Genomic DNA, 16004 nt, shown 5'->3' on the forward strand with positions numbered 1-16004 from the left:
GCCGAAACTAAACTGTTAATATTTTTACTTCATGTTATTTAACATGTATATTTTACATAGAATGTCTCCTTTAATGTACAGGAATTTAGAGGCGCTTAAAACTTATAGACGGAACTGTTTAAAATGTCTGTATTTTTAAAAGTGCCTAACATTAACATTGTATAATGTTCTGACGTCACAATCATGACTGTATTATGTTTAACGTTGCCCACATAACGTCACGAGGATGACGTCATAATGGAACTTGTTTACATTGTTTAAAAATCTACTGACGAGCCTGCAGGGCGAAAGCACTATAGATAAAAGTCTGAGCATTGGATTTTATTTTTTTACTTTATTCTACCCCGATACCAAGAAAAAAGAATTTATTGAATACATATATATATATATATATATATATATACACACAAGCTACCATCACCATAAAAAGGAAAGATAACTCATACTACAGCCAAGTACATGTGTACCTGCCTGTCTCATCAAAATTTGAAATTTTTGGCCCGAGAAACTATTTATAAATTCATTTTGGCCTAATGAATTCACTTAAAAATTTCAGTTATTTCATGCCATAAAATCCAAGTTTCCTGTGAATAGCAATAAGTTGGACAATGAACTCATGAAAATATAATGATTTCTTTTGTAAACTTCGTTGCCATCTTTATAGGATCTAGGGCTGTCATGGTTCAGATATTTTTGATAGTTTAGAAAATCTGGAAAATACAAACTGAACCATGACAGCACCAAAAGGATCATATGATAATTTTTCAATCAATAAATTTGTTGCATATCTTAAATAGATACTAATTATTACTGGTCAGGTATTGGAATTATTTAATTTAGAACAATTTTCTTTAATAAAGCTTGTCTAGAATGTTCCCCAAGGTTTATTCATTATAGATGTAAACTTTACATAAACATGTTCACTATATCCATGTTTTACTGTACATGGAATGTGATGTACTATGAAGGTTTTGCTTTATTCATCTTATTCCTAAAAATTGAAGTTCTTCAAATTGGGGTTTTATCATTATTGGGTTCTATAAGAATTTGACGTTTAACTTGTAAATATTCTATATGATATAACCTACATGACGTAAATTCTACTACCTCATTCATGATGAGTTCCACCATTTTGGGGTCTATTCCTTTCAGTCGTTCATCTGTCACCTCTTTGCTACTTTCCCCAGTTTTACCCAGTACCGATCTAGTGATGGCTTTCATTCCAACGTCTTCATTCCTGGAGTTAAGAACTTTTACAGAACTTTCTACTTAACATGCCAGTAGCTGCAGTTCTATTTTGTGAGGTTTTTATTCTTGAATACAAGTACACCGAAATTTCATACCTATCAAAATTACTGATTTTTTTTTTATCTGCCAAATATAGCAAATGCTTACTCTTCATTTTCTTCTCTGTTCATCACTGGGGGAACAAATTTACTGCTAGGACCTCTTCTGAAATCAAAAAATTTGAGAATATCAGTCCTCAGATATCTCCATGAATATTAGTACAAAACTATCAAACAGATATCAGTAAAAAAAACTATAAGTACATGGATATATTAGCACACTGATATCAGTACTTGGATATATCAGTACCTGTTAGAGTGTACATATATATATAGACACACACATACATATATACACTAATACAAAGCTATCAGTACACTGATATTTATTACGAGTACACTGATATTTAGATAAAGAAAACATTTTATTTCATCTCTTTTACAAATCGTTACCCATCCCTGACCTTGTTCCTAGTGACCTTTTGGTGGCTCCGTACGATGCTGTGGACACTTGTCCTCGACCTCTTCCAAACTTTCTCTGATTGTCAATATTCTGTTAAATATTTTTTTTTTATGCACAATCATTGCAAAGAATAATTCCTTTTAAAATGCTTCTCTAAAATTTCAGCTCTAACATATTAAAGTTAATGCGTAAAAATATTTTTTTATACCCCATCAATAAAACGAATGACTTTTGAATGCTTCTCGATTACAGGAGGAAAACTATACATAAAGTAATTACCAATTGTTCTTTTGCTGTTCTAAAGGGACCAGAAAAATTTGGTGCATCCTGTCGTCCTGTAGTGCCAGATCTCCCATCTTCATCATCCGTAAAAGGCCGCTTTAAGAAATTCTTCTTACAGAAAGAAAAATATGGTACATGTACAACTTTCGTGTTTATTCCTCAATTCATCACTGAGACAACATATTTAAAAGGGACATGGACACAATTTTTGTTCGATTGAAATTGACAGTTTTTTGTTGCAGTAATAAAAATCTTTTTTAGATATGTGGATTAAATATATCTTTACTCAAGATACACTTTGTATTGAACAGCTCCCTAAATTGTGTTTGTAAACACAGCGTCAACCTATATCTAGAGTGAGATTTCATAAAACTGTAAACAAACGCTAGTAAACCATGTGCGGAAGTGAAAACACCAAGAAGTAAGAACTGAAAATTTTCGCTGTAAAAGCTCTTTTTTTCGAAGCTGTCAACTTTGAAGCCATGCTTATAGCTGAGTCAGGTAACATGTAAACATAAATTGGACCTCGAGCCTTGTTTTGAAAGTGAAAAGTTTAGATGTTTCAAACACATCTTTGTGTCAGTTTTGAAAAATTAGGTTTGTTGCTGTTTTATACATATGAAATACTACCATATCATTAATTAATATCCAAGTAAATTTTTTTAACGAAAATGCTGTCCATGCCCTTTAAAGATGAAATAAAAAATGCAGCTCATCCAAATCTTATGGCCAGGAAGAGATCAATGAAATTAGAGCATTGTAGCGTAACAAAGAAAGTCCATCTGACTTACTTCTTCTTTCGAATGAATGTTTTGAAATGGCTTTTCCTGGCCAAATTGTCTTCCAAAAGCTGAGCCATTTTCTCTCTCTCCATACATTTTCCCTCCATTTCCAAACAGGGGTCTTCTGTTACCAAACTGCTTGGCACCGCTTCCAAATATTTTTACACCGTCTTCAGCCGACTGATTTCTGGCACCCATAGCTTGAACCAAATTGTTGCCAAACCTGTCATGCTTGGTGTGTGCTTGATTGATGCATTCATTGGTCTGACTGTGAACTGAAAAGAATGCAGGTACTATACATTCCCTACCTCACTATGGCATATTAATTTTCTTTTTATAGTTGTTGAACTGAAAATAAATTTGGTCTAACCCAATATTTTCCCCAGAGACCTGTATTCTGCAATTAAACCTTTACAGTTCCATTACAAGACAACTACCGTTTAATACAAAATAATGTAACCAATTTTATCTCCATGTTAATATTCTTATCACGATGCCTGTGCTGGTACAAAAGGCTGCCATTACACGTTATATGTTTCTTAGGCGTTGGCTGTCTGTTGATTGGATTACACTCACATTTGGAACAGAATACTCTACCTCCCGTCATCCCTGGTTCCCTCGATGTGTTAGAACGCTGTCCTCCCAAACTATCCATCGTATCACGACTGTTATGCAGAACATTGGTAAGATGTCCATTGGATCCTGAACCAGAAAAACCTCCCTGGTGCCTTGGGGCAGTATCCGGGTCAGTGGATTTCAATAAGATCTCTGCCTGCCTGTTTTCAGGGAATAATTGCTCTTTCCTAGCCTTAAGTAATATCATTTATTTGAAGACATTAGATTTTTGCTATATTGAAATAAAAATTTATTAAAAAACAAAGCCCCTCATTTTGCTCTTTAATAAGTTTTTTTCAATATATCTGCTTGACTTCAATCTATTAATAATATCTATTTAATTTTTATTCCCTGAATTTCAATATTCTGTTTGACTTCAATCTATTGATAATATCTATTGAATTTCAATATATCTGGAGTACAATGTTATTTCTAAATCTCACAAACCGACCTTGACATTGGCCAGACACTTCTTGTAACATTCTGTCTGTTTCACTTTCTCCATTGACAGAGAACTCTTCCATTTCTGGCTTTCTGAAATTGAAGTAAATCATTATTTCAAAAGTACAAGTAGTTTCTGCCTTTATGAACCTTTGTACACTGCACAATGAGTTCCAGAGAAATATATAATATAATGAACAGTCAATAACAGGACATGAACTACAAAATCACATTTACCTATCATTACCAAAAAGACAAGAGGCCCATGGGCCGCATCACTCACCTGAGCAGCAGTTCCTAGCAATATACAAACTTGAGCAAAACTATCATTATACAAGCAGCTTGGTTCAGAAAATTTTCAAAGGTAACGACTAAAATTTCATAAATTATCAAATTTAATTATTAAAGTTGACTACAAAATCATTAATTCTCATATGCTCTTGTAGACGGGTATGACCTTTCATATTAACGAATTTCATCTAAGGATGCTTTGTGCCAAATCATTCACATGTAAAGCTTTGATCCCCTATTGTGGCCCCACCCTTTCCTCAGGGGTCATGATTTTTACAAACATGAATTTCCATTCTGTCAGGAAGCTTTCAGGTAAATTTCATTTGTATCAAGTTTGATTGGAATTGGCCCAGTGGTTCTGGAGAAGATTTTCCTAAAAATCAGCATGTAAAAACTTTGATCCCATACTGTAGTCCCACCCTATCCTCAGGGGGTCATGATCTGAACAAATTTGAATTTTAAAGAATTTTCCTATACATGTATATTCGAATGTAAAACTTTCATCCCATATTGTGGCCCCAACCTAACCCCAGGGGTCATGATTTTAAGAAACATGAATCTCCACTATGTCAGAAAGCATTCATGTAAATTTCAGCTTTTCTGGCCCAGTGGTTCTTGAGAAGATTTTTATGACCCACCCTATTTTTGCATTTTTATGATTATCTCCCCTTTGAAGGGGGCATGGCCCTCCATTTCAACAAACTTGAATTCCCTTCAACTAAGGATGAATTGTTCCAAGTTTGATTGAAATTGGCCCAGTAGTTCTGGAGAAGATTTTCCTATATATCTGCATGCAAAACTTTGATCCCCTATTGTGGCCCCAGCCTACCCCCAGGGGCCATGATCTAAACAAATTTGAATCTAATCTAAATCAGGTAACTTTCAGATAAATCTTCACTCTCCTGAACTAGTGGTTCTTCAGAAGATTTTTAGATTTTCTTTATACGCATAACTTTGATCCCCTATTGTGGCCCTATCCTAACCCTGGCTCAGTGCTTCTTGAGAAGATTTTTCCAATATATTTGTATGTAAAACATTGATCCCCTATTGTGGCCCCAGCCTACCCCTGGGGGCTATGATTTTAAGAAACTTGAAACTCCACTATATCAGGAAGCTTTCATGTAAATTTCAGCTTTTCTGGCCCAGTGGTTCTTGAGAAGATTTTCAAATGACCCCATCCCATTTTTGCATTTTTGTGATTATTTCCCCTTTGAAGAGGGCATGGCTCTTTATTTGAACAAACTTAAATCCCCTTCACCCAAGGATGCTTTGTGCCAAGTTTGGTTGAAATTGGCCCGATGGTTCTTGAGAAGAAAATAAAAATGTGAAAACTTTACAACGACGCTGCCGACAACAGACAAGGGAAAGTTTTGATCAGAAAACCTCACTTAGATGAGCTAAAAACTGTATAATTACAATGCGAAAATTTCTCCTAGTGTTTTATATTTTTTAAAATAAAAACTGTTCTGCCGACAACAGACAAGGGAAAGTTTTGATCAGAAAACCTCACTTAGATGAGCTAAAAACTGTATAATTACAATGCGAAAATTTCTCCTAGTGTTTTATATTTTTTAAAATAAAAACTGTTCATATGTGTGAATTAGATACAAGAAATCATTATCAAAGAATACGCCTTAGATTCTCCACATTTTCTTTTAAAAATTGACACAATTGAAGTTTTTTGTATATACATGTATCTGAGTTATCCTTACCATTTCGATACTTGCTACAGATTGACAAGGCCCCTTCTGCATAGTTGTTCAAACCTGTGGGGAAAAAAACCAGTTACCTCTTTCATTGTAGATTTAGCAGATTTAGCTGTAGTCAGTGTGAGATTTACAGCTGATACCAATACCTTTCTCAGTGTTATGAACATCTACAATGCCTGCATAGGATTTCCAGCAATCTTTTCTAAGAAGCTCAAAACTATCACTTGAAAGTCTGAAACACAAAAAAAATTACAATAAAAATTTGAGATGAACTGTCTGGGTCTAAGGTAAAATGACTAAATGGGGAAAATTCTAACAGATATACCCGCTCCAGGACAATCTTCCGAAATCCAAACAAATATCAGGAAAAAATATATCAATTTTTCAGACACTCAGAAAACTCCACATTAAATTCCATAGACAAAAATACGATGCCGCATACCTAAATAAATGCCAGCGAAAGGACCCGTATTTAAAACATTGAGAGTCAAAATGATTCCACAAATCCCAGAAAGCAATGTCGGAATTCCTCATTTCACACCTTCATTTCAGTCGCAGACTCATCCTACTTCAAGAATATTGGATTACAAGAGTCGATACCATAAACACCCAGATCCTTGAGTTAACATCTCAGCTCAGGAACAAAGAAGACACTTATGAAATGAAACATCTCAAGACACTAGTGAAATGAAACATCTCAACAATCTATTAGTCACAATTCCAACCTCAATGAACAAGTCAACCGTAAAGCATATTAAAAAAAAAAAAGTCTCGGATGATCAGAAGTAAACCCAATAAAAGTAGTACATAAAACTTATAAATTTCCCAACAATGATATAACTGTCGTTCACTTATCTAATCATCAATTAAGACTTCCATATTAACAAAGAAACATTTTTGAAACCATCAATATGGTTAAAATACATTATTTTCTTTACTTTGATGAGTAGCAGCAGGGACCTACATGCCTTTCGGTCTCGTCTGAACAAATTCCATCATACTATGAAATTTATATAGGAACATTCAACAGAGGAAATACTACAATGCATCTTTTAAACAATTCAGGACTTCACACAAAATTTACTCCATCCCAGGAAACATCTGAAAGCTACCCAAGTTACGAGAACGGTCAAATCTGCCCATCTGACAGAATTACATAAACACTTTTCATAATTCTACCAGAAAAATTTATTTCAGGAAACCACACCTCAACTGCAAAAGTTCCTCCTTAATTTATGCAACTGCATGCAAAAAACGTCTTAATCAATACATTGGCCACAAGTCAACCCTCTGCAGAGATTTCGCTGATATCTGAGCTACCAATTAACACAAAACTGTCATCCGACACTTTCCATCACAATTCAACACATCACACAATCTGCTCCGATGAAATTCCGCCAGGATTGCAAAACAAAACACTAAAAATTCATGGGATTGATGGACTATTTGATAAATAATATAAATATCAATTTAACGTACAATATCTTATGCCATGTACAAAACTTTAGTGAATGTAAACTAATTACATGCATCTTGTATAAATCAATATTGTTAAGCAAACCCGCAAATACATGTATAGTCAAATTTTAGTTAGTCGTCATTTGCCTACCTTCCATGTCGGTGAATCAGATGGAGCTGTCCCATCAGGCAGCGATAAATGTCCGCTTTCTCACTTGGTGTGCCACTTCCAAGTTTATCAGAGAAATGCAGAGTCTGATATTGGTTCAGAAACTGTTTGTTATATTCATCTTCAACATTCATGTTGATATTTCTACAGCATAGATTTAACGAGCGTTACTGCAAAGTATAGTAGTATAAAAATGGTTAGAAGGTTGTGCAACATCCATTTTTAAAACAGACAATCCAAAGCTCCCCGAAAATATAGAGGAATATAAACTATAAATAACAGCATAGCAAAACTTTTTAATATCATTTTGAATAACAGCCTTGATACATTCTTGACTGAAAACAAAATTATACATGATAGTCAAATCAGATTTTCAAAAAAATCTAGAATATCAGACCATCTATTTGTAGTTGACAATCACATTAACACTGGTAACAAACAACTCTATGCCTGTTTTGTAGATTTTCACATTAATATATCTAGAATTAAGAACTCTGTAGATTCCGAATAAGTGCACCGAAGAGTTGATAGAGGAAGATATGAATTAGTAAAAAACAAGACTGCTCAGACAATTCCTCATGAAAGAGACAAAAGAATATGTGAATTATGCAACTTAAATTGTTTAGATTTCCTTACTGATTGCCCATTTTATGTTGAAGAGAAAAATAAGTCTTTTCATGATATATCCAAGCTCAACATAAATTTCATTTATTTAACTAATAAGGAAAACTTTATTTGGTTGATGATTAATGAAACCAGTAATTGTCAAATTGAGTGAATATCTAATTAAAACTTTCAGAAAGAGGTGATGTTATAAAACTGGAAAAATGCATCTAGTTTAATATTCATATGTTGGTATAAAGGGACATGGACATGATTTGAGCTGAAAATTTTAAAATTTTATTTTTTCATTTTTAATGTTTAGAATGCTTAATTAAGGCATTTCTAATGGTCAACAAAAATTTGAATGTCAGTTGTCAAGGTACATGGGAGATACAGAGCTCACAATTTTTTGTTATGTAAACAAGATTTTTGTTTACATAGGTTATCGCAATTCACCTTTGAATTAGAACGCTTTACCCGATATAGCATTGCGTTGAGTGACAACACAATTGAATGAGACGACTGAACAATTTGAATGACATGTTTGATGTAATACAACAAGAGTTTTCATTGGCCGATTACAGCCCGCCCACTTTCTCGAGCGGATTCAGTGTAGCTGGAGATCCACCTCTTATAAAAACCTTCGATTTACGGGTCACAAAAAGCTGCGGACATTTGAGGCCTGAAATCGGTGTATTCTTGTGTTGCTGTCTCATAAACTCAATATTAAAAAATCTTAACATATTTTCCTACTATATACTTGCGTCCAAACATACCTTCAAATATTCATTAAAGCCACACACCACCCGAAAACTCGCAGCTTCAAATGATTTCGTTTGTTGACGTAGCCATGTTAGGTAGCTGGTCAATTCGAACTCTTGCTATTGGTATCTATTCATAAAATCGGTTGTAAGTTATGTATTCTATTCGCTCTTCATTTATTATCAACACGAATAATCAATAGAAATTAAAACATTTTTGTACCAGTTTTTGTAAAGGTAAAATAAGCTCTAGATGAACGAAAATGCTACATAAGGACATTAGATGGAGACCGGTCGGCGCGGCCGCTCATGATTAATGAAAGCCTCACTGCCGTGAGTTTAGCTATTTCAATAATTATCATTTAATAGGACTGGGGTGGTATATTATTTAAACAATTTAGCTAAAACATTTGTGGGGTATTAGTACACATCGAGACGCTATTGTGCCAATATGGAAATGAACCGGGATTCGAATTGACTGGCTACCTAACATGGCTACGTCTACGAATGAAATCATCAAAAGCTGTGATCCGAGTTTTTGGGTCATATGGGACTTTAATAAATATTCGAAGGTATGTTTGGACACAAGTATAGTAGGAAAATATGTTAGGAATTTTTTTTATATTTTAAAATTTATGAGACAACAACACAAGAATATAACTTTTTCTCTTTCTTCCTTTGAAGTTTTTTTTTCATCTAGCATCTGGCCGTCATGTTTTCAAATGCTGACTACTCCCGTATAAGGGAATTTGGGCGGACTTATACATATGGACCAATGAGAGTTTCTGTTGCATTTCGCAATTGTATTACAAACAGATTCAATTGTGTCGTCACACAACGCAATACTATATCGGCCAAAGCGTTCTAATTCAAAGGTGAATTGCGATAAACATACTAGTAAAGGTTTCGTATAAAGCAGATTATTTCAATTCTTAAGTTAATTCTTAACACAACTAGATCTAAATAATTTCTATTGTTTGGCACAAATCATTTTGTTTTAAACATGCTATTTTCTATTAAACAATCTATATGTAAACAATTCCCTGTGACATGAGTGAATGATTAAAGTCACAGAATGTTGGTTTTATATCTTCTACCAAGGATTCTTTGAAAGTTAACTTGATTAACACTTTGTGTGATGCCTTTTGTCATTAATTTTTTTTTTCTCGGGAAATGAAAATTAAAAACTAAAATCCTCCCATTCGCCCCATATTTTTTGTGACCCCAGATGATAATCTACTAATTAAGTTGAATTGGCTTAAATGTAACACATTAAAATAAACAATACTTGACTTCTAATTGATATTATAACATCCAAACTAACCACATGTTGTTTTCCTAGTTTTGAATCATTAATTTTCGAAGTTCCAAAAATGTCATTTTACAGGATGCAGAAACCTGAAAAGCTGGCAGAAGTGAAGATAACTACCAAAATAAATTATAAGAAAAGATATTTCATGAAAATTGTGTCTCAGAGATGGTTGGTTTAATTTTAAGAAAGCATATCATGAAAAGTTTATCATAAAATACATTATTTTTCATACAGTGTTTAGGCCTAGTTTAGAAGAAAAAATCATCTAAATCAACAATAGTAGCCTAATGTTTATAAATATACTTTGTGCAGAATTTTCTTGAGGGCATATTTCAACAATAATTTCGATCTACCGATTTTATTTATTGAGTCCGCAACAGCAGATGGCGCTTTATTCGAAACTAGGAAAATAGGGGGATTCATTCATATTTTGGGAATCTTGGTACCACTTATCTGAAAATCATAGAAATACAAATTAAACAACATTTGGAACTTCGACCATGTAGGTTGAGTGCACGGCATAACACTACCGGTAAAACGACATCTTCTCTAGCCAAGGGTTTACAATCCGCTCCGCTACAGTTGTAGAGAAGCGGAGTGGATCGTAAAATCTTGGCTAGCGATGATGGTAAATCGATTGTATACAGTGCAGTGTATAGATTGATACTGCAACTCGAATTTCCTTTGTCGATTGTTACTAAATGCAAATTTTCAAAATGCTATGGATAGATTACCAAAAACGTGTACCATTAACTACCCACGTCCCATGCAAACGCAAGATGACGATTCCGACCAAGGCGACTAACCACTACAGCAAGTACCCATACAAACACTGAAACAGAAGTTACGTGTTCCCGCCAAATGAATGTATTCCGATCCCGATTCAAAATTAATCAAATTGTTTGAGAGAGAGAGAGAGAGAGAGAGAGAGAGAGAGAGAGAGAGAGAGAGAGAGAGAGAGAGAGAGAGTCTTTTTGTGAAATCTGGAAATGATATGAATTACAAGAGTATCTAAACTGTCCAATTGATATAGAACTTTATGCATTTGGTCAGCAAAAAATTCAATGTCAGTTGTCGAGTTGTGAGAGAAATGGGCCTACAGAGCTCACAATTTTTAGTTATGTAAACAAGACTTGAGTCATGTTTTTGCTATATTTTCTATTGAGTAATCTATATATAAGGGACCGGTCAATATTTATTGGGGGGTTGGGACCGGTGCAAAATAGGACACACATTTATTTTGACTTACATACTGATAGGACTCAACTTTTTTATTTTCAACGCTGATAGGACAGCTATATTTTTTTTGCAAATGTATCAATGAACAAAAATATTATAAAGTATTTCAAACTTTTAATTCACCTATCTTTTAAAAAACAATACTGAGTTAATTGTGTGCATGCTTTATTTCATGTCCAACTTGAATATAATAATACTGGACCTTTGAAAAATTTTAATATTAAAACATGTAATTAAAAATCATAACAGAAGTATTCAGCTGTGAATAAAATTGCAAATATTACATGTAAGTTTTGCATGGAGTATGAATTTCAATAAAAATGGTGTATATCATGTTGGTCATAACTTGAAAGATACAGACCAGGATTTAACTAAAGTCTAAACACACCTTTATGTTTGTTAGTTTGCCATTACAACCTATCATTGAGTCAAATGCTGTCTGACGTGTTTCATACCAAGTGTTAGGCCGTTCTTGGCACACTGATTTTGACTACGGATAACTCCGTTTACCTGATCAAGATACAGGGCTCACGGCGGTTGTGACCGGTCGACAGGGGCCGTTTACTCCTCCTAGGCACATGATCCCACCTCTGGTATGTCCAGGGGTTCGTGTTTGCCCAACTCTATTTTGTATTGCTTATAGGAGTTATGAGATTGATCACTGTTCGTTATCTTCACCTTTCACCAGACAATAGAGGGTAAACAAAGACTAAAACGAGGCTGTTGAACCCCCTGTAACATTATTGGTAACTTATTTTTTCAGTAGTATGCCTTGATTTGAGGATTGATTATATGCAGAACATGTTCCCGTGTATCGAATCATTTGAGAGATATAAACACCGTATGAAGATGATAATGGAATTGCTATATAAATATGGGAAACTGGTGATGAAAACCTGTTTGTTATAAAGTTGAATTGTTAGTTTGATGTTAATGTCTGTATGAAGCAGATATGGAAGACCGTGGAGTCTTTTAATTCGAGTTCACTGGGGTATATTAAATCAACATATAAAAGAAAGTGAGTATTGTTTTGAGGTGCATAAAACTTTGTCGATGTATCTAAATCTCGAGTTGAAGGCCACAGAAAGATATTTTTTCTTCTGATCTAAACTTTTGAATAAATTGTGTCCCATAAGAATACAGCATCAGGTCAGCTGATAAAGGAGCACATTTCATGCCCATGGGAATTTCATCGGACTGTTGGAAGACCTGGTCACTTAAGATACGTAAATGAGGAACTCCCGAATCTGTTGATATCCACTTCAGGTACTTGTGCGAAGAATCAGAATGGTGTTTAACAAAGTAATTTTTTGGATGCCTGATCACAAGTCAATGAACATTTAGGTATACCATTTTTTGTTTTAAAGAAACAGTTGTCTATAGTGTCCAAAAGTCTAGTCTTTAATTTTTCATGATGAATGGTCCTGTAAAGTGTTGAAAATTCATACGTTTTGGTGCTGTTAATTTTGGAAAAGTTTTGTTGTTTTAAACTTACTGAAAGTTCTCTTCATCGTTGGAATTTTTGAGAATTTACATCTTCTGGTATATGTTGTGGCACAGTAACTTGGGTTTGAAGTTTCTCTTTCACATTAGTTAAAAATTTTGTGATGAGTAACGATGGGAGATTGGTAAAACATTCACATCCAATGTAGCAAAAGACTCCCACCCCACGAAATGAAAACCCAATAAAATATCTCCTAAAATCCCAAATCGTGGAGGAGAGGATGGTGACGGGCGTTCACCAAAACATCTTTTACCCAAACTTTTATATTCTGAATTGTAGAAAGCTGGGGGGGGGGGGGGGTAATCCTTGAAAAGTTCCAGTTCAAATTGCGTACATGCCCCTTTACAAAACTTAGCATTTCTGCATGCTGTTTAGAAAGTGTTATTCAGACATTTCCTGTACCAGTTTAAACTTTGTGACAGATAATCACTGTAAAAGATTGTGTAACCCTTATAATGCCGTTTACACCTGCAAATGATGTGAATATTTTGAAATACGGTCTAGAAAAGAGTACAATCTAAAAGTCGATAATAAACTACATTTATATATTTATATGATGTTTTGATGTCGATGTATATATGTGTTAACTTAGCTACAAGACATTGAAGTGAATCATACACTTGCAAGTTCAATGTCTCACCCAAAAAAAAAATCAAATAATTATCACCAACACCCCCTTATACTCTTCCCCTTTTCACAATAGTATCCGTTAACAGGGGCGGATCCAGGAATTGCGGTTACGGGGGGCGCCACTTTAAGAGGCAGGGGGTCTGGGGGTTTTTTTGTTTGTTTTTTTTACCAGATTTTATAGGGCTTGAAATATGTCTCCTGTTTAGTCATTTGTACTATTTTCTATCATTTCCAATAATATTCATTTCTATACAGATTCTCATTCTCTTCCTATTGTCTGGAGGGGCCTCCATGGCGTAGTGGTTAGCGGGTAATGTTTACTCATAATCAATAAAATTACGCAAATTGTTAGGGTTTCTGGAACAAAATTAAGTTCTCCCAATAAAGTAATGCAAGAAATCAAAAGATTTTGTTATTTATTTCTCCGGGAGTGGAAGAAATTATTGCTTCTTTTATCGTTTAGTATATTTTTCTAAACAAAACTTGAAAATTTTAGGGGGAGGGGGGGGGGGTGGCGCCGGCTGCACCCCCTTAAATCCGCCACTGGTTAAAATGTGAAGCACATTTTATTTTCCACATTTTTAAAGTTTACAATGCTTAACTAAGGTATTTCTAATGGTCAGCAAAAATTTGAATATCAGTTGTCAAGTTATGTAAGTGATCGAGATACAGCACTCACAATTCTTTATTATGTAAACAAGGCTCGTGCCATGTTTTTGTTTAGGGACCGGTCAATATTTATTAGGGGGGTTGGGACCGGTGCATTCCATATTTCCCTTTTAAAAAAAACCTAATGTTCTATCTTCTAAAAATACAAAACAAAAGTTGCTGTCCCATATCAGATGTGTACAATTAAAAAGTGGGTGTCCTATCTAATATATATATATATATATATATATATATATATATATATATATATATATATATGATATTTGTTACCGTTGCAGTCCTCAAATTGATTAGTCATATTATCATATCAAAAATCATATCAATCGTAAATCCAGCAATGTAGTTTATGGAGTGTTTTGCAAAAAATGCAACAAAATTGTATATGTGGGAGAAACTAGGGTAACTTTATAGCAAAGGCATGTTCTAAATTTGTATTAGACGAGAAACCGATGACCATGTGGCTATTCATTTCTATACAGATTCTCATTCTCTTCCTATTGTCTGGAGGAGCCTCCGTGGCGTAGTGGTTAGCGGGTAATGTTTACTCATAATCACACGGCCTCTCACCTCTGCTCGGCGCGAATTCAAACCCCACTCGCGTCTTCAAATTCAAATCCCACTCGCGCCAGTGAGCGAGAAAGTTTCCGAGTTTACTTACGGAAGGTCGGTCAGGTACATTGTATCTGGGTTCTCTCTTCCACCAATAAAAACTGGGCGCCACCATATAGCTGAAAAATTGTTGAGTGTGGCGGAGAACAATCCTACTGTCTGGCTTCAGTCTTTGTTTACCCTCTATTGTCAGGTTTCAGTCTTTGTTTACTGTCTGGTTTCAGTGTTTGTTTACTTTCTATTGTCTGGTTTCAGTGTTTGTTTACTTTCTATTGTCTGGTTTCAGTCTTTGTTTACCCTCTATTGTCTGGTTTCAGTGTTTGTTTATCCTCTATTGTCAGGTTTCAGTGTTTATTTACCCTCTAATGTCTGGTTTCAGTGTTTGCTTACCCTCTATTGTCTTGTTTCAGTGTTTGTTTACCCTCTATTGTCTGGTTTCAGTGTTTGTTTATTCTCTATTGTCTGGTTTCAGTGTTTGTTTACTCTGTATTGTCAGGTTTCAGTCTTTGTTTACCCTCTGTTGTCAGGTTTCAGTGTTTGTTTACCCTCTAATGTCTGGTTTCAGTGTTTGTTTACTTTCTATTGTCAGGTTTCAGTGTTTGTTTACCCTCTATTGTCTGGTTTCAGTGTTTGTTTACTTTCTATTGTCAGGTTTCAGTGTTTGTTTACCCTCTATTATCAGGTTTCAGTGTTTGTTTACTTTCTATTGTCTGGTTTCAGTGTTTGTTTACCCTCTATTGTCTCGTTTCAGTGTTTGTTTATTTTCTATTGTCTCGTTTCAGTGTTTGTTTACTTTCTATTGTCGGGTTTCAGTGTTTGTTTACCCTCTATTGTCTGGTTTCAGTGTTTGTTTACCTTCTATTGTCAGGTTTCAGTGTTTGTTTATCCTCTATTGTCAGGTTTCAGTCTTTGTTTACCCTCTATTGTCTGGTTTCAGTGTTTGTTTACTCTCTATTGTCAGGTTTCAGTGTTTGTTTATCCTCTATTGTCTGGTTTCAGTGTTTGTTTACTCTCTATTGTCAGGTTTCAGTCTTTGTTTATTTTCTATTGTCTCGTTTCAGTCTTTGTTTACCTTCTATTGTCAGGTTTCAGTGTTTGTTTATCCTCTATTGTCTGGTTTCAGTCCTTGTTTACTCTCTATTGTCAGGTTTCAGTCTTTGTTTACCCTCTATTGTCTCGTT

At 34.6% G+C, this 16004-nt stretch overlaps 1 protein-coding gene across 1 annotated transcript in view; it reads right to left on the reverse strand.

Annotated features, from left to right (window-relative positions):
* Positions 1-11030, reverse strand: part of LOC125669199 (uncharacterized) — a 42544-nt gene extending 31514 nt beyond the window's left edge. The window contains exons 1-11 of the mRNA XM_056161515.1: positions 10920-11030; positions 7479-7666; positions 6016-6101; positions 5873-5926; positions 3880-3962; positions 3411-3621; positions 2823-3088; positions 2029-2142; positions 1751-1839; positions 1396-1452; positions 1108-1237 (exon numbers count right to left, since the gene is read on the reverse strand). Of these exons, the coding sequence (XP_056017490.1) occupies positions 1108-1237; positions 1396-1452; positions 1751-1839; positions 2029-2142; positions 2823-3088; positions 3411-3621; positions 3880-3962; positions 5873-5926; positions 6016-6101; positions 7479-7630 (1242 nt within the window). The 5' untranslated portion in view covers positions 7631-7666; positions 10920-11030. The remainder of the gene's footprint in view (positions 1-1107; positions 1238-1395; positions 1453-1750; positions 1840-2028; positions 2143-2822; positions 3089-3410; positions 3622-3879; positions 3963-5872; positions 5927-6015; positions 6102-7478; positions 7667-10919) is intronic.
* Positions 11031-16004: the final 4974 nt, after the last annotated feature.

This window comes from Ostrea edulis, chromosome 4, assembly GCF_947568905.1.
Source record: "Ostrea edulis chromosome 4, xbOstEdul1.1, whole genome shotgun sequence".
NCBI lineage: Eukaryota > Metazoa > Mollusca > Bivalvia > Ostreida > Ostreidae > Ostrea > Ostrea edulis.